Raw genomic sequence first — 27,825 nt, forward strand, 5'->3', positions numbered from 1 at the left:
TGAGGCTGAAGGAGGAACAGGAGGCGGCTGCTGTGGCTTCTGCAGCCGAGGCAGAAGACCTGCCTGTCGCGGACGAGGAGCCCGGACTGGCTTGAGCTGGGGCAGACTGGTGGTGCCTGTGCTCTCACTGTGCGCCTACGGACACAGAGATAGAGTCTGTCTGCTGCAAAGAATCAATGATGCCAATTTCTCCTGGACGAAATCTCTGAATCAGACGAGGACACGGACGTTTGTGTTGTGAACCATCCTAGTTTCGCACCGCATATGTTCTGACTGAACATCCCGGTACCATGCAATAATTCACCATTTAGAAAGAAATATAAACGAGGAGTAATTCACTAATGAGTTCGCCAACTAACTAGATATTTTGCATGAAATGAATTTCAAGCTCTGGTGGTAGCTAGCCTTGTAGACGGAAGAGCGATTTCTCTGATAGGCGGATACCTGATGTGCTGTTCTGGATTAGTGGGAGTGGCTTGCAAAGCTGTGCAATGTGGTGCATTGTGGGAGTTGTTGTCTTTCATACAAATGCGCCCTGAAATTACTTTCTGTCTTTCCTCGGTCAAAAAGGCACCAAATTCGAAATTTATTTTACATTTCGACTACATATATGACCCACTTTCAATAAAGATTAATGTTCCCACGGGTGAAATGCTCCTTTAATGATGCACAGATATCATTAAAACCTTTTCATTTATGGAGACAGATGAAATAACGAGTTAATACATATTAGGGCTGTCAACGAATATTCTAAATTCGAATATATATTCGAATAGTTTTAAAAAACAGAAATTCGAACGTGAAAATTAATATTCGAATGTGAATTTCGAATATGGAAAAACACGCCCGCGGAAGCAGAGGCGCGGCTGTCTGCTTTGCGAGTGGGCGCGCGCGCTGCCTGAAGCCTTGTTTATACTTTCGCCTGTCTCCACAGCGCGAGTCTCCGCAGACTGCGCGCGCACCTCCCCCAAACGGACGAGGCGTTTATACTCGACGCGCTCGCCGTTGTACTATTCTTTGAAACGATAGGGTGCGATTCGCGCTCGTGCGGACGCGTCGAGTATAATTTATAAACAAGACTTGAGGGACAGGTCACACGAGTCGCACTGTCTAGCACAGCGTCACTGCTGAAAGTTGACAGTGCACTAAAAGACAATGGAATAAATTGCAGTCAGTTTTTCCTTTTTTTAATACAAGCACCAATAATGTAAGTAGCCTTTTTCTTTTTTAATAGCACTTTATTTTTTATGAACCTCAGGGTAAAAGTTCTTTGTTGTCACATTTCTCGGAATTGTGTGCCTCATTTTATTTAAAGTTAAACAGAAAAGTTCCATGTTTACCACAGCTCGCTCGGAGCTTTCAATGTCGGTTCTATACTGTAAAACTTCAATTAATGTTAATACATTTGTTTCAATCACTGAATGAAGCCTGCTATATTTGGGGCAAGAGTCGCGACCTTAAATTGCTTGCACAAAACTCTTGATCAGCACTCAACATGTGCTTATTGTTGTTCATTTAAACCGTTATGAGCAGAGAGAGCGTGAGCGCGAGGGCGCGAGAGAGAGAGAGTGCCTGCGAGTGAGCGAGACTGAGGTCTGCGGTCTTGGCCATTAGTTTATTTACTTGGTTTTGTGTTGGTAATACATTGTCAAATATGTTTAAACTTAAATTAACTACCTATACAAGTTATGTATGTCTCTTTGTATTAATTTGTCCTGTTATTGACGTAATGCGCGTCATTGAAAAAATGCGCAACCAGATGTTCGAATAGTTCGAATATTCGTGTGTTTTTTAGAGGGAATATTCGAACGTCATTTTTGAGCAATTTTGACAGCCCTAATACATATGCAAAAAATATATTTCATTTAATCAAATTACTTTGCCACGAGGAAAGACAGTAACGCGCAGAGACCTTCACCCGCTGATCGGATGCCTCCTTTGGGCCGATTGAGCCGGGCTTACACCCAACCACTAAACTTTGACTATAGGCATGTTGAATATTAATTGTTCTAGGAACCTCAAAGCATATTTAAATTTTTGTGTAATTTGTGCTACTCCATAATGATGTTTGTAGTTTAAGTAGGGCCCAAACATAAATTTAAGCCCAGGGGCCCCAGCCCCCTAAGTCCTGCCCTGCGTACAACTATTTTGCTTTGGCTTAGTTTGGAACTATATTTTCGTTGGCGAAATTTTTGACAAATTGTAATTCACAATATTAACTTCTTGTGTATTGATCTGTATAAAATTAATATCACATGTGGAAAAAACAGCACTCTTGCTTGTGTGCTTAACTATAGCCTATGAATAAAAAGACAAAAGCTCATGCAGGGGAATTTTATATCTGGAATTTTAGGGACATTACTGCATTCTAATAGTGTTTTTGTTTGTTTTTTGCATGGTGAGTATTAACATACTCGACAATGTCAGCTCGCAGCCTCGCACATCATAAAAAAACAACAACAACAATTATCGTAGCAAAATCTGCGCAGAACCGATCACCGGTGATCACCGGGAGATGCATGCCGGTTAGAAATGTGTCAGAGTGCGGTACGCCTTGCTCTGATGTCATGCTGACGTATGTAAAAAAAAAAAAACTCACGACGGCGGACGTGTCGGATTCTGCAGTTTCTCTCCACCGAGTGCGCTGATCAAAAGCACGATGGGAAACGACTTGCTGACGACACAGCTTAATGCTCATTGGTTTAAACAACCATGATGTATTGTTCTCTTTTAAAATGTTTGATTTTAAAACTCTGATATGTTTTATGTGTATAAATTATGAGCGAATATTCCCAAACTTTCTGACAGTGTGATCTCTATATGGGTAATGTGATGTCATTTTATAAAAAAAATATATGAACATATGTCTGTATTAAAGTAAAAATGATTGATAAACACGTATTTGGAATGGAATTAAATAAGTACTTGGGTGTCTTGTTCATTATATTTATTTTCATATAAAAGCAACAGAACGTCACGGTTATGTATGTAACCCTCGTTCCCTGAGTAGGGAAAAGAGATGTTACGACAGTGATTGAGCAAATTGGGGGTTTCGCTTAGAAGTCTATCTAAGCCTATCACCTTCAAGTTCTACAAAACGAGCTAATGGCATGGGAGATGCCATGGGTCTGCGGAATTTGCATGGCGCTACTCCGCCCCACCACGTGGGTATAAAGGAGGAGCGCTGGCAATCTCGCATTATGTTTCCTCGCTGAGGAGCCGAGACTGAACTCCAGGCCGTTTCAGCGGTACAGCGGTTGTGGCAGAGGGACGTAACGTCTCCGTTCCCTACTCAGGGAACGAGGGTTACATACGTAACCGAGACGTTCCCTTTCGTACGGTCACTACGAGTTACGTCAGTGACTGATGAAATTGGGGGTCCCAGTATAATCACACAACCAGTGCCCTGCGCAAGACTGTCGTGAGACTAGCACGGACGAAGGGCTAGGCTTAACGCAAGAATACCAAGGTACACTGGGTAACATATCCCAGGAGGAAAATGTAACAAAATCCAGCCCGCAGGGTGGAATGTTTCAACCTCGAGAGAGAGAGGACAAGACACAAGGTCGGTGGAGACTTACCGTGGAAATACACATGTGGGAGTCACCCAACAGGGGAACCATGCACATGGAACACCTAGCCAATCATGAGGGCTGACCAACCGGGCAGGGTGACGGCATCATCAGTGTAGGAAGAACTCAGGGTCTTAGTGGAATGGAATGGCGCAGCAAGCGATGACACGAGCGGGTCCTATTACCGGCCACTGGGAGCGAGTACCTGGGAGGACACTGGCTCCACTCAGAGAATATAGAATCTCGCGAATGTGTTGGGTGTTGCCCAGCTCTGCAGATGTTTGTCAGCGAGGCACCATGCGCTAGAGCCCAAGAGGAAGCCTGGTGGAGTGTGCCTTCACACCAAGGGGGCATGGTCGGCCCTGCGTCTGGCAAGCCAAGACACTATCCAGTGAGACAACCTTTGCTTGGAGAGAGCCTTTCCCTTCAGCTTAACACCATAACAGACAAAGAGCTAGTCTGAGGTCCTGAAACACTGCGTTCTGTCTATGTAAGCACGGAGGGCGCGTACTGGACAGAGCAGTGCCAAGGCTGGGTCTGCCTCCTCCGTAAGCAGCGCTTGCAGGTTCACCACCTGATCTCTGAAAGGAGTGGTGGGAACCTTGGGCACGTATCCAGGCTGGGGTCTCAGGATCACGTGAGAGTTAGCCGGCCCGAATTCCAAACCTGGTCTCGAGAGTGAGTAGGATCAGCCAGTCGTGGAGATAGTTCAGGATGCGAACCCCGTGTTGCCGACTTGGCACAAGGGCTGCCTCGACGACTTACGTGACGATGCGAGGGGACAGGGCTAACCCAAATGGGAGAAACGGTCTGTGTCGAGGAAGAATGGAGACATGAAAGTAGGTGTCCTTCAGGTCGATCTCTGCAAACCAATCCAAAGGACAAACACATTCGAAAATGCGTTTCGCTGTCAACTTCATGAACAGAAGCCTGTGAAGGGATCGGTTCAAGACGCGCAGGTCCAGGACTGGTCGTAACCCACCGCTTTTCTTGGGTTCAATGAAGTATGGGCTGTAGAAGCTAGACTTCATCTTGGCTGGAGGGAAGGCCTCGATCACACCCATCACCAGTAAGGTGGCGACCTCCGCACGCATGACAGGGGCATAGCCACCTACCATGGTATAGCGGACTTCCCTGGAAGCGGGGAGGAGACCGTGCGAACTGAATCGCACAGCCGAACCTGGTCGTTCGCACAAGACAGTGGGGATGCATATCGTCCCGGAGTGGGGGCGTGGTCAAGTTCCGGACGGCTGGCCGTAGGTGCAGAAGGGCCTCAGTCTGCTTCTGGGCGGACAAAAACTGTTGGGCGCAGTCCTCAACCACACCGCCGAAGAACCCAGCCTGGGACATTGGGGAGCTGAGAAAACAAGTTCTCATTCTCCTGCACATCAAACTGGTTGAGCCCTAATGGCGTTCCTCGACCACACATGTGGACATCACCTGGCCCAGGGATCACGCAGTGACCTACGTTGCCCGTAGAGCGAGGTCGGTACAGTGCGCAGCGGAACGACCGGCCCGGACATGGGAGGCACAGCGTCCCGGTGGCGTCCTGATGCACGCGTCGCGCCCAGGAACCAATCGTCCAGCCTACAGTGCTCGGGGAAGGGCGGCGCCACTCCAACCGATGCTTTCAGCTGCCCGGGAAAGCATGGCCATCAGCTCTGGATCTGACTCAGCTAACGCTGGCACTCCCGAGGGAGGCAACGCAGTTGGATGCTCATTTCCAGAGGAATCAAGCCTGCCTTGTGATGCTGTGAGTGGCATGACATCATCCGCCGGAGCCCCGAATGAAAACACTGGATCCCTAAGAGGAACCAGGCTCACACGGAAGCTCCACGGCTTGCCCTGGCCACCAGCCAAAGTATCCCCTCTCGAGGAAGAGATAGATTGGGGTGTGGCAGAGGGGACTCTACCCACACGGAGATCATTGAGTCTCGATCTAAACATCACAATGGTCATGTTCCCGCAATGAAAACATGACTCATCCACGAGCGCTGCCGAGCGTGATTGAGCCCAACACGCCAAACAGCGCTCGTGACCGTTAGGCAGATGGATCACTTGCCCACATCCAGAAAACACACAGGCGAGCCGTCTTGAAAAAGACTTGCTACGTGCAGCTCTTTTAGAGAGAGGATAAAGCTCAGCAGAGTGCTGAAGCACCCAGGGAGAAGCACACACACTGTCGGCAGATCACTGCACAGATCAGCAGCAGGCAATGTGATCACGCTGGAAAGAGCCGTTGCACCAACACACTGGAGGGCCGCTCGTCTCGTAGAGTGAAGATAACTCAGAATGGCTTGTGGGAGTGAAGAAAACTCTTGGCTCCGAAGCGAAAACATAATCAGAGATTGCCAGCGTTCCTCCTCTATACCCACGCGGTGGGGCAGAGTTGCGCCATGCAAATTCCACAGACCCATGGCATTTCCCATGCCATTGGCTCGTTTTGTAGAACTCTAAGGTTTTTGTAGGCTTCTAAGCAAAACTCCCAATTTCATCAGTCACTGACGTAACTCGTAGTGACCGTACAAAAGGGAATTATTGGCTTATTGGTCTTATTGGTCATTTTGTCTTTCATAGTTTTAGTCTAGTTTTAGTTAACGGAAAGTCATTGCATTTTTTGTCAACTTTTAGTCATTACTTTTAGTCAAACTGCAATTACCGACATTTATTTTGGTAGCTATTTTAAGATTTTCAAGATTGTTTTGATGGGTGTAGTTATCACACACAGTTGAAAAACACTCACCTGGTTGAAGTGGGGGTGCAGCCCAAATAAATCAATCTGTGAGGAAACACAATAACAGATCATGAATGATAAATTGAAGCAGATCATATATTTTCTCAATTGAATTATCAGATTTAATACGCCGATACACATGAACCTGTCACAGTAGTTTGATGAGGTTTTGCAGTGATCTATACTGTAGCAAACACACATTATTGTAGAGAAAAGTTTATAAGGGTTAAATCTGTTCCTAAATGCCCAGCAGAAAGACTGTGGAGTTCATTTTCAGGAGCTGCTGTGGTGTCATCATTACTTATTTCAATGTAACTCTAATCAACCAATGGACAAACGCAGAGTGATAAAATATGAAAAATAGTGATATAACTGACAAGGTAGAAGTAATGTAATAAGTGACTTTTACAATAATTAGCCTACTTCACATTCTCTCTTTTACTTCCAAATAATTTCAAGATTGCTGTGATTGATTAATAGAAACTCTTTCAGCACCTGTTGCAATAGGATCAGGGCCTATGGAAGTAAAATAATGCCAAATGTTTTTGAAACAAAAAAGCCAGTTGAGTTGCACTACTTGAAAAAAATAGGCATTGCATTTACCATGCTTGCATTTTAATGCATTGTATTTTTAGGGCTTGCATTTTTATGGGCTGAAATTCAACATGGTTGAATATTTAAGCTTTGAATATTTCTATTCAAAACATTTCAAACACATTTTAATTAATTTTTAATTTTAATTTTATTAAAAAAAAGAATAATCCATATTCACCTTTCATATTTCACTTCCAAAATATTCAAACTGTTTAAAAATAATATATAATTTTCAACAGGCAATTTTCTGTCCATTTTATTTCGCTTTGCAAATTCGCTTCCACAAATTCAGTGGTTCAAATTCGACAGTAAATTCAACATTGACATCCAGGAACTGCATACTCTCCATCTGCTGTAAGTCGACCTCACCAGCAGGTGGTGCAAAAGGGCATGTTGTTGACGAAGACCAGCAACAGTTAGAACAAGCCATTCATTCATAAAATGAAAATGATTATCTGGGTCAGTATATATAAAACTCATTTACAGCAATGTAAGTGTATCTGTGATTATTATGACGGCTGTTTTATGTTAAATTCAGTGTCTTCACGGTTACTTTCCCTGTGTAGCCTACATGCATCTTTCTCTACCGTGAACGAGATTATAATGTTACAACACCGATACGGATGTACAGATCCAATGTTACATTTGAGGTTGACATATATTTCTCTTAGTTGTTTAGTTGCCTTAACTTTATATTGCAGCGATGTGCTGCATGCAGTAGGCTACTAGGGTCTCCCTCAATACTTCAGGATTCCCCTGCTGGACATATGAAACACTTAACTTAGCTTAAAGGTACAATATGCAAGAATTTTTTGCCGCTAGAGGGCGCTACATTCCAAACAACAACAACGGCGCAGCTTGATGACGATGTGAAGGAGCGTGGAATGATGGGAACTGTCGTTTTAAACTCCACCGTGGATGTAAATCAGTCAGACGGGAATCGAAAAATCATGTTCATGGATGAGGCTAAGTTCTATTTTTATAAATGTTGCGTTTAATGACATGCTTTTTGTGGTGAGGGGGGTGTGGTTCAGCGCGGTCTGTGATGGGATAGAGAAGAGACGAGCAAGTAGGTCAAGTGCAAATGACGAACACCTGTGTCTTATTGCAGTATTATTGGCGTGGAGAGACCGCTTATTAGCCGCGCTGGAACGAGAGAGAGACTGGAGAGAAAATTGGACGCAGAGGAAGAAAACCGGTGGATCCGAGCTCTCATTTTTGAACTGTTTTGTGCCGTCGCGGTTGCCACGGTGAATGCGCATTGTGCGCGGCTTTTGTTTGTTTTGCTTTATTTGAATAAAGTACGAGTCCCAGTCACGCCGATCCCTGTCTTCTTCCTTCCTGACTCTTAAACCTCATCACACTTTTATTTCATTAAAATGAATTAACCGCAAGAAAAGTAAGGTTTAATACTAAATTGGTTATCATAGATGTTACTGTATTTGTTGAATTCATTGTTGTGATAACGCTGCGCAGTTTTACGTGTTCTAAACAATTGTTGTAAAAGTACATTCGAACATACCCACATCATTTGCCAAAATACTGATTCATCTTTATGTATTACACATGCTATGTTTATTTACATGGCCATAAACACCAGACGTGATAAACAATGTCAATAAACTAAACACAAATCTAAAGCAATAATACTTTCCTTACATAAACATAACTATTACCGAATGCTACATTTGGAAAATATAAAATTAAGCATGCTTTGTCGACAGAACCAGCTGCAATCGGTAAAGGATAATTGTGTACCATAACGACTGCAAGAAACAAGCTAAAGTTTGTAGCTTGATAGACGCTACAACTACAACTTCCGCATTTGTCCAGGACTCCACCATATTAGACATTCTCTGACTCCACGCAGTACGAGCGGAAACCGAGGGTAACGCGGATATGACGCAATTGACTGGCGACTCCCAGCTCACCCCTGTTCTAATGCCCCGTTTCCTTGGTTAAAATCGCAATTTTCTCACGATTTAAAAATAGTTGGAAACATTTGGGATATTGTAAGTAATCAACTTAACAAAATATATAACACTGGCCTTGAGATTTTGGGATATTTTAATGCAAAATTCTTACATATTGTACCTTTAAGTCAAGTTCCTCTATAAAACTATGAAGTTTTTTCCTACTTTGCATGTGAGCGGTGTCTTTACTGTTGTACCTATCTAAATTTGGAATTAATGTTACATTAAAGTCTCCTCCTATGATTAAATGTCCAGGCTGGGATGCCATAATTAAGAACAAGTTTTCGAAAAATTCTGAACTGTCAGAATTGAGCCCATACACGTTCACCAGGGTAATTGTGTTATCTATAAGAGTGCCTTGTACAATTAGATCTCTACCAGATTTATCTGAAACTACTTTTAATATTTTAAATGGAATGGCTTTATGAATCGAAATCATTACTCCCCTTGAGTTGGATGTATATGAAGCAGAGATTACTTGGCCCGGCCAACATATCTACATATTTTTAATAGTTCACAGGACAAAAGGTGAGTTTCTTGTAACAACACGATAGATGTTTTAAATTGCTTAAGTCTAGATATGACCTGTTTTAACTTGGAAAGTTACCAACCCCCTAACATTCCTGAGATTCACTTGACATTTTTTACAACAGTACATTTCCATAACTCTATGATCATACCCACAATGGATAATAAATAAATAAATAAATAAATAAAAACCTTCAACTAGGTCCTACAACTAGGAACACATCCTTGGCCAGCAACAACAACATTAGACATCAGCCTATCCACAACCCAGCCAACATTTGTATGTGGGGCCCATATGGGTATGAAATGGGCTGAAAAATGGGCCCCATGTAGGATTGTCCGCGGGTTCCATAATGGCCCAATGTTAATTGCCCAGATGGATTTCATGTAGGATTGCACTTGGTACTAGGTGGGTACTTGGTACTTTAGCAACACTGTGCACAAACGTGAATCCCGTGATATCCATCTTTGATCTCGCAGGTGTCAGATCCACTGCGAGAAGAGAGAACTTTTTTCATTCCTCCTCTCACTGCAGCCGCCTACTCTCTCGTACATTTCAGGCGAGGCAAGGCGCATCTCAAACAAGCCTAGTGAATAGATGATTATCTCTCCTCAAATATTCGTTGAACTGCTTCAGTCTCAGATCGAGTTACATTTAAATATGTTGTCTTAACTTTAACAGGCTGATAAGACAACTGTCAGTTTACATATCCGAGTTAAACCAATAGAGAATTTCCTTGGTTATGATAAGAGGCATTGAGAAATAAAACTGCATAACGTTTCAGTCAAATGCTAGAATCTCTTCGTTGCATCCCGGTGCTTCTCAGAATTCCTGTATGCATTTCTGTACATCTCCTGTCGTCTCGCAAATCCTCCACTCTCCCATATACAGCAAGCTCAGTTTGGCTGGATACACAAATCTGTATGAAATGTTAAGTGTCTGGAGACGCTTCTTCACATCATCGAATTCCTTTCGTTGTTTCCTCACTGCTACTGAGAAGTCTGGGAAAAACATCACTTTGTGTTCCTTATACTTCACTTTTCCCATCTCCCTTGTAGCTTGAATCACTCTCCGTTGGTCGCGGAAGTTGTGGAATTTCATGATCAGGTTTCGCGGAAACTGCTGCGGTTTTGTCGGGGGCCTGCCGATTCTGTGTGCTCTTTCGATGACTTCTGGACTTGGAAAGGTAGATGCTCCAAACACATCAAAAAGGCACTTTTCCAAAAAGTTTACCGCATCATTCCCTTCCACTTTTTCAGGCAGGTTGACTAAACGGAGATTGCAGCGACAGTTGCGGTTCTCTAAGTCATCCAAAACCGAGGTGACCGTTGCAATTCGACATTCCAGAACGTTTACCGTTTTCTGTAACTTTTCCACAATATCCTCAGTTTCACTAATTCAGTGCTCCGCTTCTGATATTCTGCCACCAAATTCAGAAATGTCATTTTTTTATCTCTTGAATAGCATTCAGGACACCTTAGAATTTGGAAGAAAAAAAGGTCTTCATGTCAGCGATAGCCTTCATTACCTCATTATCCTCTTCGTTGTTCACGCTAACAGCACCCACTGGCTTAACGCTAGCTTCGTTCCCGTCAGGAGTTTCCTCAGTTTTATCCGGATTTTTCTTTGTGGTTCTTCGATTTGCCATGACGAATCAACACTCTTTGTGATTGCGGTTAAACTCGGGTAATACTCAGTCAGTTAAGTGTCTTTAAGAGTTTTAAAAACCTTAGAAATCAGGCTGTTTGATGTAGGAGCGTTGAGTCGTACATCTATCTAGCTCGCCGCCATGTTGGATCCCCCGAAGAAGGCTTTCTGAGTATTCTGTGAAGTCAGAAGATCGTCACTGAAGGAGATTAAATCTGAATCATATTGTGAAATGAACTGCTTTTATAGGTTTATAGATTCCCCACCCCTTCTGACGGGCTCTGCGCTCGGATCGGCAGGCTGTACACTGATTGGTTCGCGCAGTTGCACCGCTCTGCGACAGGTTCGTGCAGTTGCCAGTTGGTGGCGCTATAACTTTGACTAACAATAGTTACATACAAGTGATCGGCCTCTTACCACGAACACACTGCTAAAGTTTCATCAAGATCAGTTAATGTATGCAGAAGTTATAACACTTCCTTTTTATCTTTTCTCGCCATAAATTCGTTTTCTCGCCACGGCCAAACCGTTCGAGATATCAAAAATCCGTCCGCAATTTAGCATCCTCAATGTCTTTACTTCATGCACACCGAGTTTGGTGGCAATTGAAAGAATTGCCTAGGAGGATTATTTCAAATTCTAGAGCAAGCGTTCTCCAAACAACCCATAATAGCGACTTCCTGTTGGGCTGGCGTAAAACTTGACCATGGGAAAGTTGTTCAGCCCGATGAGATCTATACGTGTACTGAGTTTCATATTAATTCATGCAAGCGTGTTTGATCTATGGACCAAGTTTTCAGACCCTGTTCAAGGGTGAAAAATCCCCCCCACCCCTCACACACACAGAGACAGAGAGAGAGAGAGAGAGAATTCGCCAGAAAAATCCACATTCAAACCAAAATATCTGACTTCCTGTTGGTCGAAGCTAATGACTGTAAATTAGAAAGTTGTCCGGCTTGATGAGAACAATATACATACCAAGTTTTGTTGCTGAAGATGAATCTAACCCCCCACTTTGGCCAAAAGGTGGCGCTACTGAGCCATTCCACAACGCCCGTTTCTGAAACTTTGCACATGTCTACTGGCTAATAAATGTGATGTGTCTGTCGAGTTTCATCCGATTTAAAGCATGCTAAGAGTCTCAAAAGCATCAAAAAAGAATATTAAAGTTCGATGCGTTGCCATGGCAACAGTATCTAAGATATCAATAATCCTTTCACAGGTCTACATCTGCCGTGTGTCTACATTATACACATAAAGTTTAATGAAAGAGAAATAAGAGAGTGATTTCAAAGCATTTTGAAAGTGACAAACTTCCTGCTGCCAGTTGGTGGCGCTATAACTTTGACTCACAATAATCACATCCATGTGTTCGGCCTCTTACAACGAACACACTGCGGAAGTTTTATCAAGATCAGTTAATGTATGCAGAAGTTATAACACACTTCCTGTGTCCCATTATTCGCCATAAATTCGTTTCCTCGCCACGGCCAAACCGTTCGAGATATAAAAAATCCGTTCGCAAGAATTCATCCTCAATGTCTTGACTTCATTCACACCGAGTTTGGTGGCGATCGGATGAATTCCCTAGGAGGAGTATTTCACATTCCAGTGTATGCGTTTTCCAAACAACGTATAATAAACGACTTCCTGTTGGGCTTTTGTAAAACTTAGAGCATGAAAGTTGTTTGGCCCGATGAGATCTATAGGTGTACTTAGTTTCATATTATTACATGCAAGCGTGTTTGATTTATGGACCAAGTTTTCGGACACCATTCCAGGGGGCACTGTTGAGCCCCCCTGCCACGCCCGGGTACCAGCTTCAGCCCGGCCCTGATGGCCGCAGGTTTTGACGTGTGTGCAAAATTTCAAGAGTTTTTGAGCATGTCAAGGGCCCCAAAAGTGGCAAAAAGGCAAAAAAAAAAAAAAAAAAAATATATATAGCTGCGAGCAGCGATTGCGGGCCCAAGCCGGTGGCACCGCCACCCTGGTGCCTTTAGTTACACCAAAGGCACCGGGGTGGCGGTGTCACCGGCTTGGGCCCTCCATCGCTGCTCGCAGCTATATTTATATATATCTATATATATCTATATCTATCTATCTATCTATCTATCTATATATATATATATATAGATGTAATGAAGATGAAGTTCCAGTGAAATATGTTCACAATTCCCTATGATATCTTCATGTCCTATGTATGTATTCTGAGTGGCAGTTTCTAGATGATGAGGTTATGATCCGTGATAGCATTGGAAATAATTAGCCAAAATGTAGGCCTACAGTATGAGCCCTTTACCGTGTTAAAGTGATATAAAGCCATAGGATAGCTTTAATATTTTTCTGTGACTGGGTATGTTTAGGCATAAAATAATAGTTCATTCCTACTTCCATAGGAATTAATTGAAAACGCTCGCTCTGCTTCACTTGGCTCTGCTTTTCTTTACAGTAAAACACTGTTCTCAAGGATTCATCCAACCCTGTTTAAAAATAATCCAATACTGCCCTCTTTTGGAAATACTATATATTCAATCGGTAGTATTAGTTTATACAGAAATAAATTATTTATAATTCAGATGAGAATAAAATTAGTGTTAATTAAAATTGTAAGGAAAACAAATATATTGATCTGAAATCTACTATCATTTGGTGCAAATAGGTTGACTATTTTATTATTATATTTTATTACGGCTATAATAAACCGGCTGCGATGTCAAGATTGCAATGCTGGAATGCACTGTGTGTGTGTGTGTGTGTGTGTGTGTGTGTGTGTGTGTGTGTGTGTGTGTGTGTGTGTGTGTGTGTGTGTGTTTGTTTGTTTGTGTGTGTGTGTTTGTGTTTGTGTGTGTGTGAGGCGCGGGCGTGATCGAACAGTGGAAACATAAAAACATAGGCTACTCCGTCATTTTGTAATAGGCCTACCTGATTTTGAACACAAGAGGGCAGTATAGCCCTATGTATGACTTTTTTTTTTTTTTTTTACTAAATAGCGCATTCTGGCTGTTTTTAAACTTATACATAATTCTTTAATTGAAAAAAACTGAATAAACCCAAAACTGGGTTTAGTTCTGATATTTGTATAATTTTATATAGAAATAAAAGGTGTATAATTTCATTTTTAGAAGATATGAGGCTTTTACTGTTTCCTTTTTTGACATTAATTTAATCCCTCGCCATAGCAAAACCGTTTGAGATATTTATTATCCGTTCACAATTTAGCATCTTTAATGTATTTTCATCATGTTGAAAAAGTTTGGTGGGAATAAAATAAACCACTTAAGAGGAGTGGGTAAAAATGCAGAGGCTGATTTTGCAAATAAATCCACATTCAAACAAAAATATCTGACTTCCTGTTGGTCGGAGCTAATGACTGTAAATTAGAAAGTTGTCCGGCTCGATGAGACCAATATACGTCCTGATTTTTGTAACTGTGGGTAAAACTTCCTGTTGAAGTTTTACCCAGTTTTACCCAGTTTTACCCAGTATAAAAAGTATAAACAGTAATTTAAACAACACACGCACTCTTTTTGCTACTGTAGAGAGACTGACAAACCCCCCAAGCCAGATTCCCAGTGAAATGCTCTCAGACAGCAAGTGCAGTGAGTTTGCTTCCTTCTTCTCTGACAAAATCAATAATATCAGAAAGGTGATCAGCACATCCTTGAGTTGCGCTGGGGTCAGACAGATCAAACCACCTGAGAAAGTAGTTACTATGTCTGATTTCAAAGAAATTGATGGCAAAATTTTGGAAGAAACCGTACAGCACCTTAAAACATCAACCTGCGCTCTTGACACACTTCCCACATCTTTTTTCAAAAGTGTGTTAAACAGTTTAGAAGCAGATCTTCTAGAAGTGGTAAATGCTTCACTTCTCTCTGGGAGTTTTCCAAACTCCCTAAAAACTGCAGTTGTCAAGCCCCTCCTGAAAAAGAGCAATCTGGATAAGACCATATTAAGCAACTATAGACCAATCTCAAATCTTCCTTTCATAGGTAAGATCATTGAAAAAGTTGTCTTCAATCAGCTGAACAAATTCTTATGCTCGAATGGATACTTTGACAATTTTCAATCTGGTTTCCGACCGCACCACAGCACAGAGACAGCGCTCATAAAGATAATAAACGATATTCGCTTAAATACTGACTCAGGCAAATTATCAGTGCTGGTACTACTCGACCTCAGTGCTGCATTTGACACTGTCGATCACAACATACTTCTGGACAGGCTGGAAAACTGGGTGGGGCTTTCTGGGATAGTCCTAAAATGGTTCAGGTCATACTTAGATGGGAGAGGTTATTATGTGAGTATAGGAGACCATAAGTCTGAGTGGACATCCATGACATGCGGAGTCCCTCAAGGCTCAATTCTTGCGCCACTCCTGTTCAACCTGTATATGCTCCCAATGAGCCAAATAATGAGAAATAACCAAATTGCTTACCACAGCTATGCAGACGACACACAGCTCTACTTAGCCCTATCGCCCAACGATTATAGCCCCATTGACTCCCTGTGCCAATGCATTGATGAAGTCAACAGTTGGATGTGTCAAAACTTTCTTCAGTTAAACAAAGACAAAACTGAAGTCATTGCGTTTGGAAACAAAGATGAAGTTCTCAAGGTGAACGCATACCTTCACTCTAGGGGTCAAACAACCAAAAATCAAGTCAGGAATCTTGGAGTGACACTAGAGTCAGAGCTTAGTTTCAGTAGTCATGTCAAAGCAATAACTAAATCAGCATACTATCATCTGAAAAATATTGCAAGAATTAGATGCTTTGTTTCCAGACAAGACTTAGAGAAACTTGTGCATGCTTTCATCACCAGCAGGGTGGATTATTGTAATGGACTCCTCACTGGCCTTCCCAAAAAGACCATCAGACAGTTGCAGCTCATACAGAACGCTGCCGCCAGGATTCTGAGCAGAACCAGAAAATATGAACATATCACACCAGTCCTCAGGTCTTTACACTGGCTCCCAGTTAAACTTAGGATTGATTTTAAAGTATTATTACTGGTATATAAATCATTCAATGGCCTAGGACCTCAATACATTGCAGATATGCTCACTGAATATAAACCCAACAGATCACTCAGATCATTAGGATCATATCAGCTTGAAATACCAAGGGTTCACTCTAAGCATGGCGAGTCTGCTTTTAGCTATTATGCCAGCCGCAGCTGGAACCAGCTTCCAGAGGAGATCAGATGTGCTCCTACTGTAGTCACATTCAAATCCAGACTCAAAACACATCTGTTTAACTATGCATTTACTGAATGAGCACTGTGCCAATGTTCGTCCGACTGTTTGTACTGTATTTTATTTTTTATTTTTCTAAACTGTTTTAATTATTCTTATTTCTTTTTATTATTTTAATTTCTTCTATGTAAAGCACTTTGAATTGCCATTGTGTATGAAATGTGCTATATAAATAAACTTGCCTTGCCTTGCCTTGCCTTGTTGGGCTGGCGTATAACTTAAGAGTGCAAAAGTTGTTCGGCCCGATGAGATCTATATGTGTGCTGAGTTTCATATTAATTCATGCAAGCTAGTTTGATCTATCGACCAAGTTTTCGGACCCCATTCCAGGGGGCGCTGTTGAGCCCCCCTGCCACGCCCGGGTACCAGCTTTAGCCAGGCCCTGATGGCCACAGGTTCTGACTTGTGTGCAAAGTTTCATGAGTTTTCGAGCACGTTAAGGGCCCCAAAAGCCCCTGAAACCTTGAAAAACAATTATAAAAGCAGTTTCTCCTAACAGACAAATCCCCCACACCCCCCACACACACAGAGACAGAGAAAGAGAGAGAAAATTCTCCAAAAAAAACACTTCAAACCAAAATATCTGACTTCCTGTTCGTCGGAGATAATGACTGTAAATTAGAGAATTGTCCGACTCGATGAGACCAATATGCGTACTGATTTTTGTGACTGTACATAAAATTAACCCCCCACTTTTGTCAAAAGCATTTAGAAAGTGACACACTTCCTGCTGCCAGTTGGTGGCGCTATAACTTTGACTCACAATAGTCACATCCATGTGATCGGCCTCTTACAACGAACACACGGCTGAAGTTTCATCAAGATCAGTTAATGTATGCTGAAGTTATAATACACTTCCTGTGTCCCATTATTCGCCACAAATTCATTTCCTCGCCACGGCCAAACCGTTCGAGATATCAAAAATCCGTTCGCAAGAATTCATCCTCAATGTCTTGACTTCATTCACACCGAGTTTGGTGGCGATCGGATGAATTCCCTAGGAGGACTATTTCACATTCCATTGTATACGTTTTCCAAACAACGTATAATAACCGACTTCCTGTTGGGCTGGGCTGGTGTAAAACTTAGAGCACGAAAGTTGTTCGGCCCGATGAGATCTATATGTGTACTGAGTTTCATATTATTACATGCAAGTGTGTTTGATTTATGGACAAGTGTTCGGATCCCGTTCCAGGGGGCGCTGTCGAGCCCCCCTGCCACGCCCGGGTACCAGCTTCAGTCGGGCCCTGATGGCCGCAGGTTCTGACGTGTGTGCAAAATTTCAAGAGTTTTTGAGCATGTTAAGGGCCCCAAAAGTGGTAAAAAGGCAGAAGAAAAATAATAATGAAAAAAAAATAAAAATCCTTCCGGAAACAATAGGGCCTTCGCCCTTTCAGGGCTTGGGCCCTAATAAACAAAGCACGCTTTTGCAGTGAGTATACGTGTGTGAGGTAGGTGTGAGTGTGTGTGGGCCGCAAATGGCTCTGCGTATGGGAGCTTGAGTTTGTAGTCCGAGAAGGCTTGTTTTTAGTGAGTACCTGCAGTGAGTCGGTCGGCAGTCTAGGAATCACCAGGGAGAGGAGAGGAGATCCAAAGACGAATAATCCCTCTTTGTCCACTGAACCTGAACACGCATCGAGGTAAAACACCCACGGGTGGATCCAGCAACACTTTGCAGGCGGCTTCGGTAACGCAGGAACAGACGCTCAGTCAGCACACAGTCTCGGAAGCCGGTGTGGTGAATAATGCGGTAACTCGGTGTGAATAGTCTGGGCGTAGGACCCCATTAGTATGCCAGTAGTATGCCTGATCTAAATCTGTTCTCGCGATAACTTGTAGCTAACGTGAGCTGTTTTAGTGTTATTATGTGGTAGCTTTATGTAGAATGCTAACTCCCGCTGCTATATGCAAGGTAAGATTAAATTAAATTGTATATTGTATATGTAAATTGTGTATATTCTATAGCTAATATTTAAAATCTCAAGTTGCGTCAATAGCAGAGGAGAAAGACCGCGAAATTTAAAAATAGTACTGTTATTGTGTATGAAATGTAGTTTTAAGAGTTTTTCAGTCGACAATGTTCAGTCGACTGTTTCAATCTCAAATATATTGTTTGTTTATACAGATAGGGCCTATTTAAAATTTTGATCTGACGTTTTCGGAGATGTGAGATCCAAGGGATCACCGGGCGCTCAGCGCTCATGTATCCCGCCTGGAACAGCCTTATCTCGGCTAGTGGTGCTGACGTTTGCCGCTGGCTTATGTCTCTAGTCTAGTGGTTAAACATGAGATATAATTCGTTTTGTGTAGGCTATATCTAACGGATGATCTTTGATCTCAAAGTTAAATTATTTAGGCTAGGCTATTCATCTTTAACGTTGTAGCCTGCTGACTTATGTTTGACTGAATCGTTTAAAGGGATAGTTCACCCAAAAATGAAAATTCTGTCATCATTTACTCACCCTCAAGTTGTTCCAAACCTGTATGACTTTCTTTCTTGTGCTGAACACAAAGGAAGATATTTTGAAGAAAGTCGGTAACCAAACGACTGATGGACCCCATTGACTTCCATAGTAGGAAAAAAAAATACTATGGAAGTCAATGGGGACCAGCAACTGTTTAATTACCAACCTTCTTTAAAATATATTCTTTTGTGTTCAGGAGAAGAAAGAAAGTCATACAGGTTTGGAACAACTTGAGGGTGAGTAAATGATGACAGAATTTTCATTTTTGGGTGAACTATCCCTTTAACTTACTTTATTTCTTGTCTTGTGTAGCTTCGTATAACTTTTAGGCTACTTATACTTTTATAATGGCTATTATTGATCAATAAAACTGAAATTTAACAAAAAGAGACAGGGTTGTGTCATTTTATTTTATATAGCCTATGTAAGAATATTTTAATATATATAAAATATGATATCACCAACACGGCATGTATTTTTTTTCATGTATGGGATGGGAAGTATTTCAGAGTATGTTGTCTTGAAAGAAAGCAAGCATCACTGACAAAGGCTCAAAAGAGACCATGACTTTCTAAAAAATCTTTTAAAAACAGATTGTTTGTCTTTTTTGTTTTACTTTTAGGACTGGAGAAAATCTGGCAATGGGATGTCACGACTTCTTTTCTGTTTGTTAAATGCTTAGTTAGGTTTGGGATCTCTGCAAAGGAGTACCTTCTCACAACATAGCGACACTTTATAGTTAACTTAATGAATTACTAACGTAATGATAGCAGTAGCACCAAAACGTACTTTGCAAGATTAAGCGCTGTTTTATATGGATTAACCCTTTCATGCATAGTGGTCACTACAGTGGACAGCTATTAAAAAAGCATTTTCTTAAATTTGCACGGGTTTTGATGGCATAGTTGCACATCATCCTTGTTGTGGAAAAAAATTCATTATTACTTATATTCATCGTTTCCAAACTGTTAATTTCATTTAGTCATGTGTTTCTGTGAGGGTTTCACTCAGACTGATGGGATTAGCACACGAATGATTCACTGAGAATCTCACCTTTTGTTCTGCAAATGGCTTTCGGACCCAAATGGTTATGAAGCCTTATGCTGATTGAATTAGGATTGGCCAGACCCTCACAGTCTAGGGTGTTACCTTAACCTGTATATAATAGGGTCCAAGGCCCCCTCCTGAGGGAAGCAGGAGGTCATTTAGATTGTAAATGAAGGCCTTTTGGCCTTTGGGGGGGGGGGGGGGGGGGGTAGAAACCAGTCCATACTAGCTTGAGATATAAGATGTCTTTAAGGAAATTTACAGAAACTGGGAAAGGAGGAGTCAAGAATGTCAGAAACCTGTATAAAATGTCTCTCTTTATTGAGTCCACTAGGTTTTTCTGTTTCAAGTCTGGGTGGCTGCGGGCTGTGAAACGAATCCTCAAAGAATAAACATCTTCTCTTTAAAACAGTTTTGCCTCTTGAAAGTTTCTTACACCTTTGATGCTGTTTTTATTAATCTCTGAAAATTGCTCTTACAAGTGGTGTCAGAAGTGGGATCTCGTGCGGACTCTTCTTCTCCTGGTCCTGAGAACGGATTTGACGGAAGTGCAACCCGGCAGCATCAGGCGGCCGTCTCATACCTCGACGGTTTGAGATAGAAACTCAACAGGTTAAGGGAGAGAGAGCCAATACCCGCATTCAGGACCAGTTGAAGAACTCCCACAAAGATCAAAAAGAATCCGTGGCAATTACAGAAAACAGAAAAGCATCTCTGGGTAAGAAACGGCAAAATTGTTTTATTGAAGTTGAGTGTAATTTGATAATTGTGAGTGAACGTGAACCATATTGGCTGAGTTTTGCTTTTGGTACGAGCGAGAGGTGATTCAGATAATCACAATTGTTTGGGGAAGAAATTGATCCGACAGATTCGGATCGGTTTCTACCACACTTAGCTCGTTGGTGGACGGAAGTGCCACAGGTGATTCAGATAATCACAATTGCTGATTAGTTAGTTTTACTCAAAATCTCTGTAACCAGAGGAAATATCGTACAAGTGGACGGAAGAGCCACATCAAATCAATCGTACAAGTGGATGGAAGAGCCACATCAAATCAATCGTACAAGTGGACGGAAGAGCCACATCAAATCAGAATTAATAGAGCGCTAGAAAGTGCTTATGGGAAGATTTTGAGTGAAACGTAATTACAGAAACCTGACCGATTTTGGGTGACAAAAAAAAATCGGATCTGTTGAAGACGTTTGACAGATACTGTAAGACACGTGTCGAAATTGTGAAATCCAGAAGGGAGATTCAGCCAAAATGGGGTCATCTAACAGTAAATTAGACCATTTTTACACACCTATTTTCTGTCAAATGAGAAATAATTATGGGGGAAAATGTATGATTGACATACAAAAACGTATCAAATATCACGATTTCCCCGAGGCGGGAACCTTGAGTAATATAAGACTTAATGTCGTAAAAGAATCAATAGAAAAGAACGAGAGAAAACAGAAGGGTTGCTGTGTGTGTGTTAAACATGTGTGCAAGGACTGTAAACAGACTATAATGTGTTGGTTGGAAGAAGCTGACAGACGAGAACGAAAGCAAATACAAAAAGAATTAGCATATAATGGTGAGAATGTTGTATGTGTGAAAGCAGTTCCACTGGAACAGAATACTACTAATGAACCGAATGTATGTGTTTCCCCACATGTGACTGAGGGGGCAACGGCTCCGCCGCCTGCCTACAACACAAATCACTATCCCGTAGCAGAGATCTCGGCTCTCAAACTGGACCTCGATCTGGACCGCTCTCCACCACCCCTAAGAACCGCACAAGAACTGGAACGGGACAGACAACAAATGGAACAACGAATGGCAGACCAAGAAAGACAACTCGCTGAAGCAAGAGCACAAATTGAATTGACATTAGCAGCCCAAAGAGCAGCGCAGGCAGAGGCAGATGCAAGAGCAGCGCGAGCGGGGGCAGAAGCCGCAGAACGAGTGGCAAAAAGATTGACAGAACAGCTTCAAGCACAACTACCAACACCGCCAGTACAGCAGGGGGAGACAGACTCCTCAGCACGGGCCGCGACAAGCAGCGAAGAAGACAAGGGGGAAGTTTCCGGAGAAATAGTTCCGTACGCCCCGAATGAAGAAAGACCGGGACCAAGCGGACAGCAAATGTTGACAAGATCACAAGCCAAGCCAGAAAAGGTCAGTTTTACAACGGCAAGAATAACGGCTCCGATGGTTGAAGTTGCGGGCACAAACGGACCTATACTAGTGTTCAGAGCATGGACAATGACGGACATGAAAGACGCTATGGCACATCTGCCAGATCCGCAAGACGCGGGTGAGCGTTTTGCCAGCGAACTGCTTGCAGTATGCAGAGAATTCAGCCCAACCACACCGGAACTGAAACGATTGCTAACTGTGAGAATGGGCGCTGCGAATTGGGGCAGAGTGGCTGGCAAGCTGGCAAAAGCAGATATCAGAAGAGTGCATGCAGACTGGGACCATGACAGCAACGAGCCCTACCGGAAAGAAGTGGAAAACTTTTCCAATTCCATCGGCGCAGCTTTTCCTCCACGTGTGGACACTGAAAAAATCACATGTTGTGTCCAGGAAAAAGATGAGTCGGTAAGAAATGACTATTTCAGACTTTGAGACATTTGCAAAGTACAGTGGCTTAACTGAGCCAGCAGACAGGGGAACAACAGCAGGTACTTGGGAGAAACATTTGATGGGCTATTTCCTGCAAGGAATGAAACCCGAAACCCGAAGAGGGACAAAGTCCAGCTATGTCGAGTGGAAGGACGGACGTTTGAGTGCAACACTGCGACACGCTATTCACGTTGAAGAGGACACCGAGGAAAAGAAAGAAAAGAAAAAGCCCCTCACAATGGTGGTTGTGCAACAACAGCAATCACAGCAACCCAACAGACCTGAGTTTTCCCATCCAAACCCTGCTAACCGAAGAGGACAGAGAAATAGAGCTGCTGGAGGAAGATGGAGCTGTTATGTTTGTGCAACGAATGACCACTTGCTCCGAGACTGTACAAAATGTAGATTTTGCAAAAAGAACGGGCACTGGAGCAGCGCGTGCCCGAACACAAAGTCAGATTGAACCGACAGGGTGAGAGAGCGGGACGGAGAGAGTCCAGCTTTGGGAAGCCAGTCTTTGGCTGCAGCAAAGGGAAGTGAAAATATTTTTACTAACACACACACACACACGACGCACACACAAACACATACACTGATTTACTTTCTGCTACCTGCAAAAAAAAAAAAAAAAACTGCTTGCAAGTCTTTATGTGTGCCTGATGAAACTTTGAGCAAAGCTATGACTGATGATTTAAGCAGTGTTGTGATTGATGAGCGTGTGAGATTGTACAAAAGTACAGGGTTTTCTGAAATGCCAATTTATCCGTTACTAGTCAAAGGGGTAGTTATTGATTTTTTGGTCGATTCAGGAGCCTGTCAGTCAACTTTACGACCATGTGATTTACCATGTGTTCCGAAGCTAACCGGGAAAGTGTATGAAAGCACCTCGGCTTCAGGCCATTTGATCTCTGACTGGTTAACAGAGCCGTTAGAGTGCGAGACAGAAAGCGGTCGCTTATTCAACCACGAGTTTGTGTGGTCTCCTCACTGTCCCGCACCTCTAATGGCTTGTGATTTAATGTGTAAATTAAATTTGTCCCTCTGTGCTAATTCACATGGAATCAACATTGAAGAAACACCACAAATTACATGTTCTAAATTTGAGCCGAAATGGGCATATGAGTGGCAGGTAATAAATGTTGATTGGGCAGAGAAAATCTTGAAATTGGCTAAAAATCGAACAAACCCAGTCAACACAGAGTTTATGACAAATGATAAAATGCATTGTACATCACATGTTGTGACAGAGCGAGATTTAGACTTTGAAAAAATGTGGTTTAATCCTGTGAAGAATGAAAGAGTGAAATTTGACAACATTTTCTGGAAAGAAAATGTGTGTGCACTGTCTGCAGTATTAAGTAAGAGTCAAAAAGGGTGTTATCTTATCAGACCCAATGAGGGTGCTTCGCGCCCACTGCGTCACGTCCCACCGAAACGGGCGTGGCTTAGGCCTATAAATACAGCTCGCAGGCAGCTGATATATGATTTTTCATCTCTTCAGCGAAGCACACGCATCGCTGGATCCGGAGAGAAGCCGCGCCGTCTGAGGAAGCACTTGCAGCGGGACGAGTCGTCACTGAAGTCGCTGGCCGCGCCGCCTTCAATCGCCTTCCTGCTGCGCTATCCGGCGCCTATATCCTTTACACTCTCTGTTGTGTGTGTGTTCGCCGCCGCGACACACACTGTCTAAAAGAGCTTGCGTCTTTTTAAAGATGCCTTCCTGCGGCTCGTGCAGAGCCACACTCAGCGACGGGGACCGCCACGTTATCTGCGTTTCCTGCCTGGGTGAGGATCATGCAGCTCTCGCGCTCGCTGACGGCGGCTGCCATCACTGCGAGCTACTGCCTATGGCGACTCTGAGGACTCGCCTGGCATATTTCACTGAGACTGCACCTCCGCCCGCTGTAGTGCCGCGCCGTAAAAAGCGCCGTGCTCAGCGGGTTCCGGAACCTTCCCCCACCCGTCAAAGCTCGCCGGTTCGCCTGCCAGCTTCACCGGCTTCGTCAGTGTCTCTTCCTGACGGACAGCGGCCGCCGTCTGCCGCCGCTTCCGTCGATGACGCTGATGAGAAAGCCGCATTGGGGGAGGATGATTCCTGCTCTCTCCTGGCATCGGGCAGTGAGGATTGGGCGAGCTCTGTGGATCTCGCGCCCTCTGTCCGCGCATCGTCAGGCAAAAGAGCTAGCATCGAGTCAGAGCTGAAGCGCATACTCGCACAGGCCGCGGCGAGCCTCGGCCTCGAGTGGTCTACGCCTGAACAGCCTGCTCACAACCGGCTGGATGGATATTTTCTTCCCGGGGAGCGCGCTTCGCCTGCGTCCAGACCAGCGCCCTTTCTTCCTGAGTTACACGAAAAAGTCGCTAAGTCTTGGAACGCCCCCTTCTCAGCTAGAATGCGCTCTTCTGTTTCGCTAGCATTCTCCGCTGTTGACGATGCTAAAAACAGAGGTTACCATTCGCTGCCGCCGGTCGAAGAAGCGATAGCAGCCCACCTTTGCCCACCCTCCGCTGGACGGCGCGCTAAGCTGGCTCTACCTTCAAAAGCTTGCCGCATGACATCAACCCTGCTCGGTCGCGCTTTCTCCGCCGCTGGGCAGGCTGCGTCAGCGCTGCATACTATGGCCACACTGCAAATTTTCCAGGCCGATCTCCTCCGAAAGCTGGACGAGAATGGACCAGATGCAATTTGCGTGCCAGACTTGAGAAGTGCTACGGACCTCGCTGTCCGCGCTACTAAGTCTGCTGCACAGGCCATAGGACGGAGCATGGCCTCTCTCACTGTGACTGAGAGACACCTATGGCTAACGCTCTCTGAGTCTGAGCGTGCCGCGTTCCTCGACGCTCCGCTTTCTCCTGCTGGCCTCTTCGGAACATCCGTCAAAGATTTCGCGGAAAGATTCGCCGAGGTACAGAAAGCGTCACAGGCTATGAAGCACTTCCTGTTCTGCAGCAGGCCGTACGAAACCGTCTGCTCAGAGCTCACAGCCTCAGCCTCAGCCTCCGCCCACCGCCGCCACTTCGCAGCGCCGACAGGCCCGAAGTGCGAGACCGCGCTCTCGCTCATCTGGCCGCCGCCCCGCCCCGCGTGGGCCGCGGCCCAGGATTGCGGTAAAGCCCGAGGCCCCGAAGTCGTCCTAGCACGCCTAGGGAAACGACGGTGTCCAAGTCCCGCTACGGCCGGACTTCCACCAAAACTCATCGCTCGTTCAGTTCCAAGAAATGTGATTGTTCCAGTGTATTTTGCAGTCAACAAGCCGGTTCCACTGCCCGCTTGCCTGCACACAAATGCCGTTTTTACGGCTACCCAGATAAATCCCATAAAGAGTGTATTTTCTGGTGTCCCGGCCACGGCCGATGGTGTTATGAGTGTAGACAAAATGCCCACTGCCCAGTGCCCATTCCTACACACAAGCACAGCCCGTCACACAGGGCTCGCGCACATAAAATCGACCCAGTTCGATTGCGCATTAAACGTAGCAGATGTGCCCACTGCCCAGTGCCCACAATCACTACGTCCTGCATGTCTCGAGGTTTCTGTAAAAACGAAACCAACGTGCATTCGCTCTGCTCAGGCGGACAATGCTCTCGGTGTGGTAAATGTGCCCGCTATCCCGCGCCCACATCCACACACAGACATGACAAGTCCTACGGGACTCGCCCAGCCCTCCCCCTCTCGGTTAACCACCGCAGAGGAGCCAAGCGCGGGAATCTGCCCGCTGTTATCAGCGCACCCTCTGCCTCGAATGTCATAAGCGGGACGCTTGTGTTACAGCACACCGAAGCCCCTCTGTAGCCCCTATGCTCACGACCAGAAAAATCCTTGCGCAGATTCGCCGAGGAGATTGGTTTGTGTCAATAGATCTGAAAGACGCGTATTTTCAAATACAGATAGCGTCACGTCACAGGCGATATTTGAGATTCGCCTTCGAGGGCCAGGCATATCAGTACACAGTCCTACCGTTCGGCTTGTCCCTAGCACCCCGTACATTTACGATGTGCATGGACGCAGCGCTCGCACCCCTCAGGCTACAGGGCAAGCGAGTATTGAACTACTTGGACGATTGGCTGATTCTAGCTCAATCTCACTCGATGCTCATAGAGCACAGGACCATTTTACTCGATCACCTCGAGAATCTGGGTCTCAGAGTCAATTGGGCGAAGAGTTCTCTGTCCCCCAGACAGATAATATCTTTTCTGGGCACAGAACTGAACTCGCTGTCTATGATAGCGCGACTGTCACCACAGCGCGTGCTAGACATTCAGCGCCCAGCGAGCTCTTTCCGCTGCGGCGCATCTGTCCCGCTCGAGAAATTTCAGAGGATGCTGGGTCTCATGGCCTCAACATCATCAGTTCTTCAGCTGGCAGTTCAGCATTGAGATGTCGTCCTTGGCCACATCCAGAGCCTGGTGTTGAGACTCAACACGAAAAAAAGCGTATTGGCACCAGCCCAGAGAACCACGTTCCTGGGAGTGGTGTGGGACTCGGTCACGATGCGGGCACAATTGTCTCCTGCACGGATCGAGTCCATCCTGGCCACGGTGACCAGTATAAAGCTTTTCAGAGAGTGTTAGGGCTCATGGCAGCAGCGTCCAACGTCATTCCATTCGGCCTGCTGCACATGAAGGCCCTGCAGTGGTGGTTAAAAACCAAGGGGTTTTCCCAGAGGGGGAACCCATTCCACATGATCAGGGTTACGCGCAGATGCCTTAGATCCCTATCTATGTCGAAAAAAAGCTTGGTTTCTGTCCCAAGGCCCCGTGCTGGGATCGTCATGTCGCCAGAAAGCCGCTTCGACAGATGCCTCCCTCATGGGCTGGGGCGCGGTCATGGATGGCAGGGCTCTGAGGAGCTTCCTCCCAGACCTCAGGTATAGATATATACACTAGATGTCGCCTTGGCTACTGCGAAACCGTAGCCAAGGCGACATCTATTGTATATACCTATACCCGCCCGCGCTCTCAGATCACTTGGACGTGGCTGAGTTCAAGAGGTAAAAACTATATAAAAACTGTTCGTTTTCTCACACAAACCGCTCGTTTCGTGACTTAGGCCATCAATGTGTACTTACGATGGGGAATTGTTTAATTTGGACGACGGGGAATTGTTTTAATTTGGACTCTGTGCATGCTGTTTGAGACAAGTGACCATCGACCTGCATTATATGACTGACAGACAAGAACGGTTTGACCTAAAAATATCAAAATTGAAACTACTGCGGAAAAAAAGACACCTACATCTTGGATGCCCTTGAGGTAAGCTAAAACATACCAAAATTTAATTTCAAAGTGAACTATCCCTTTAAGGTATTTTTAACATGTTGCAACCGTCCCTGGGTTGTGTTGCAACCGTCCCCTGGGTCGGGGTCAGTTGCAATATCTGACTTCTTCCATTCA

At 44.3% G+C, this 27,825-nt stretch overlaps 1 protein-coding gene across 3 annotated transcripts in view; it reads right to left on the reverse strand.

The window, feature by feature from the left end:
* LOC309492161 (globoside alpha-1,3-N-acetylgalactosaminyltransferase 1-like) overlaps positions 1-27,825 on the reverse strand; it is a 71,128-nt gene that overhangs the window by 41,929 nt on the left and 1,374 nt on the right. For all 3 annotated transcript variants that reach the window (XM_082161036.1, XM_082161037.1, XM_082161035.1), the window contains exon 2: positions 6,316-6,351. In XM_082161036.1, the coding sequence (XP_082017162.1) occupies positions 6,316-6,351 (36 nt within the window). The remainder of the gene's footprint in view (positions 1-6,315; positions 6,352-27,825) is intronic.

This window comes from Leuciscus leuciscus (assembly GCF_965113295.1).
Source record: "Leuciscus leuciscus genome assembly, chromosome: 2".
Taxonomy (NCBI): Eukaryota; Metazoa; Chordata; class Actinopteri; order Cypriniformes; family Leuciscidae; genus Leuciscus; species Leuciscus leuciscus.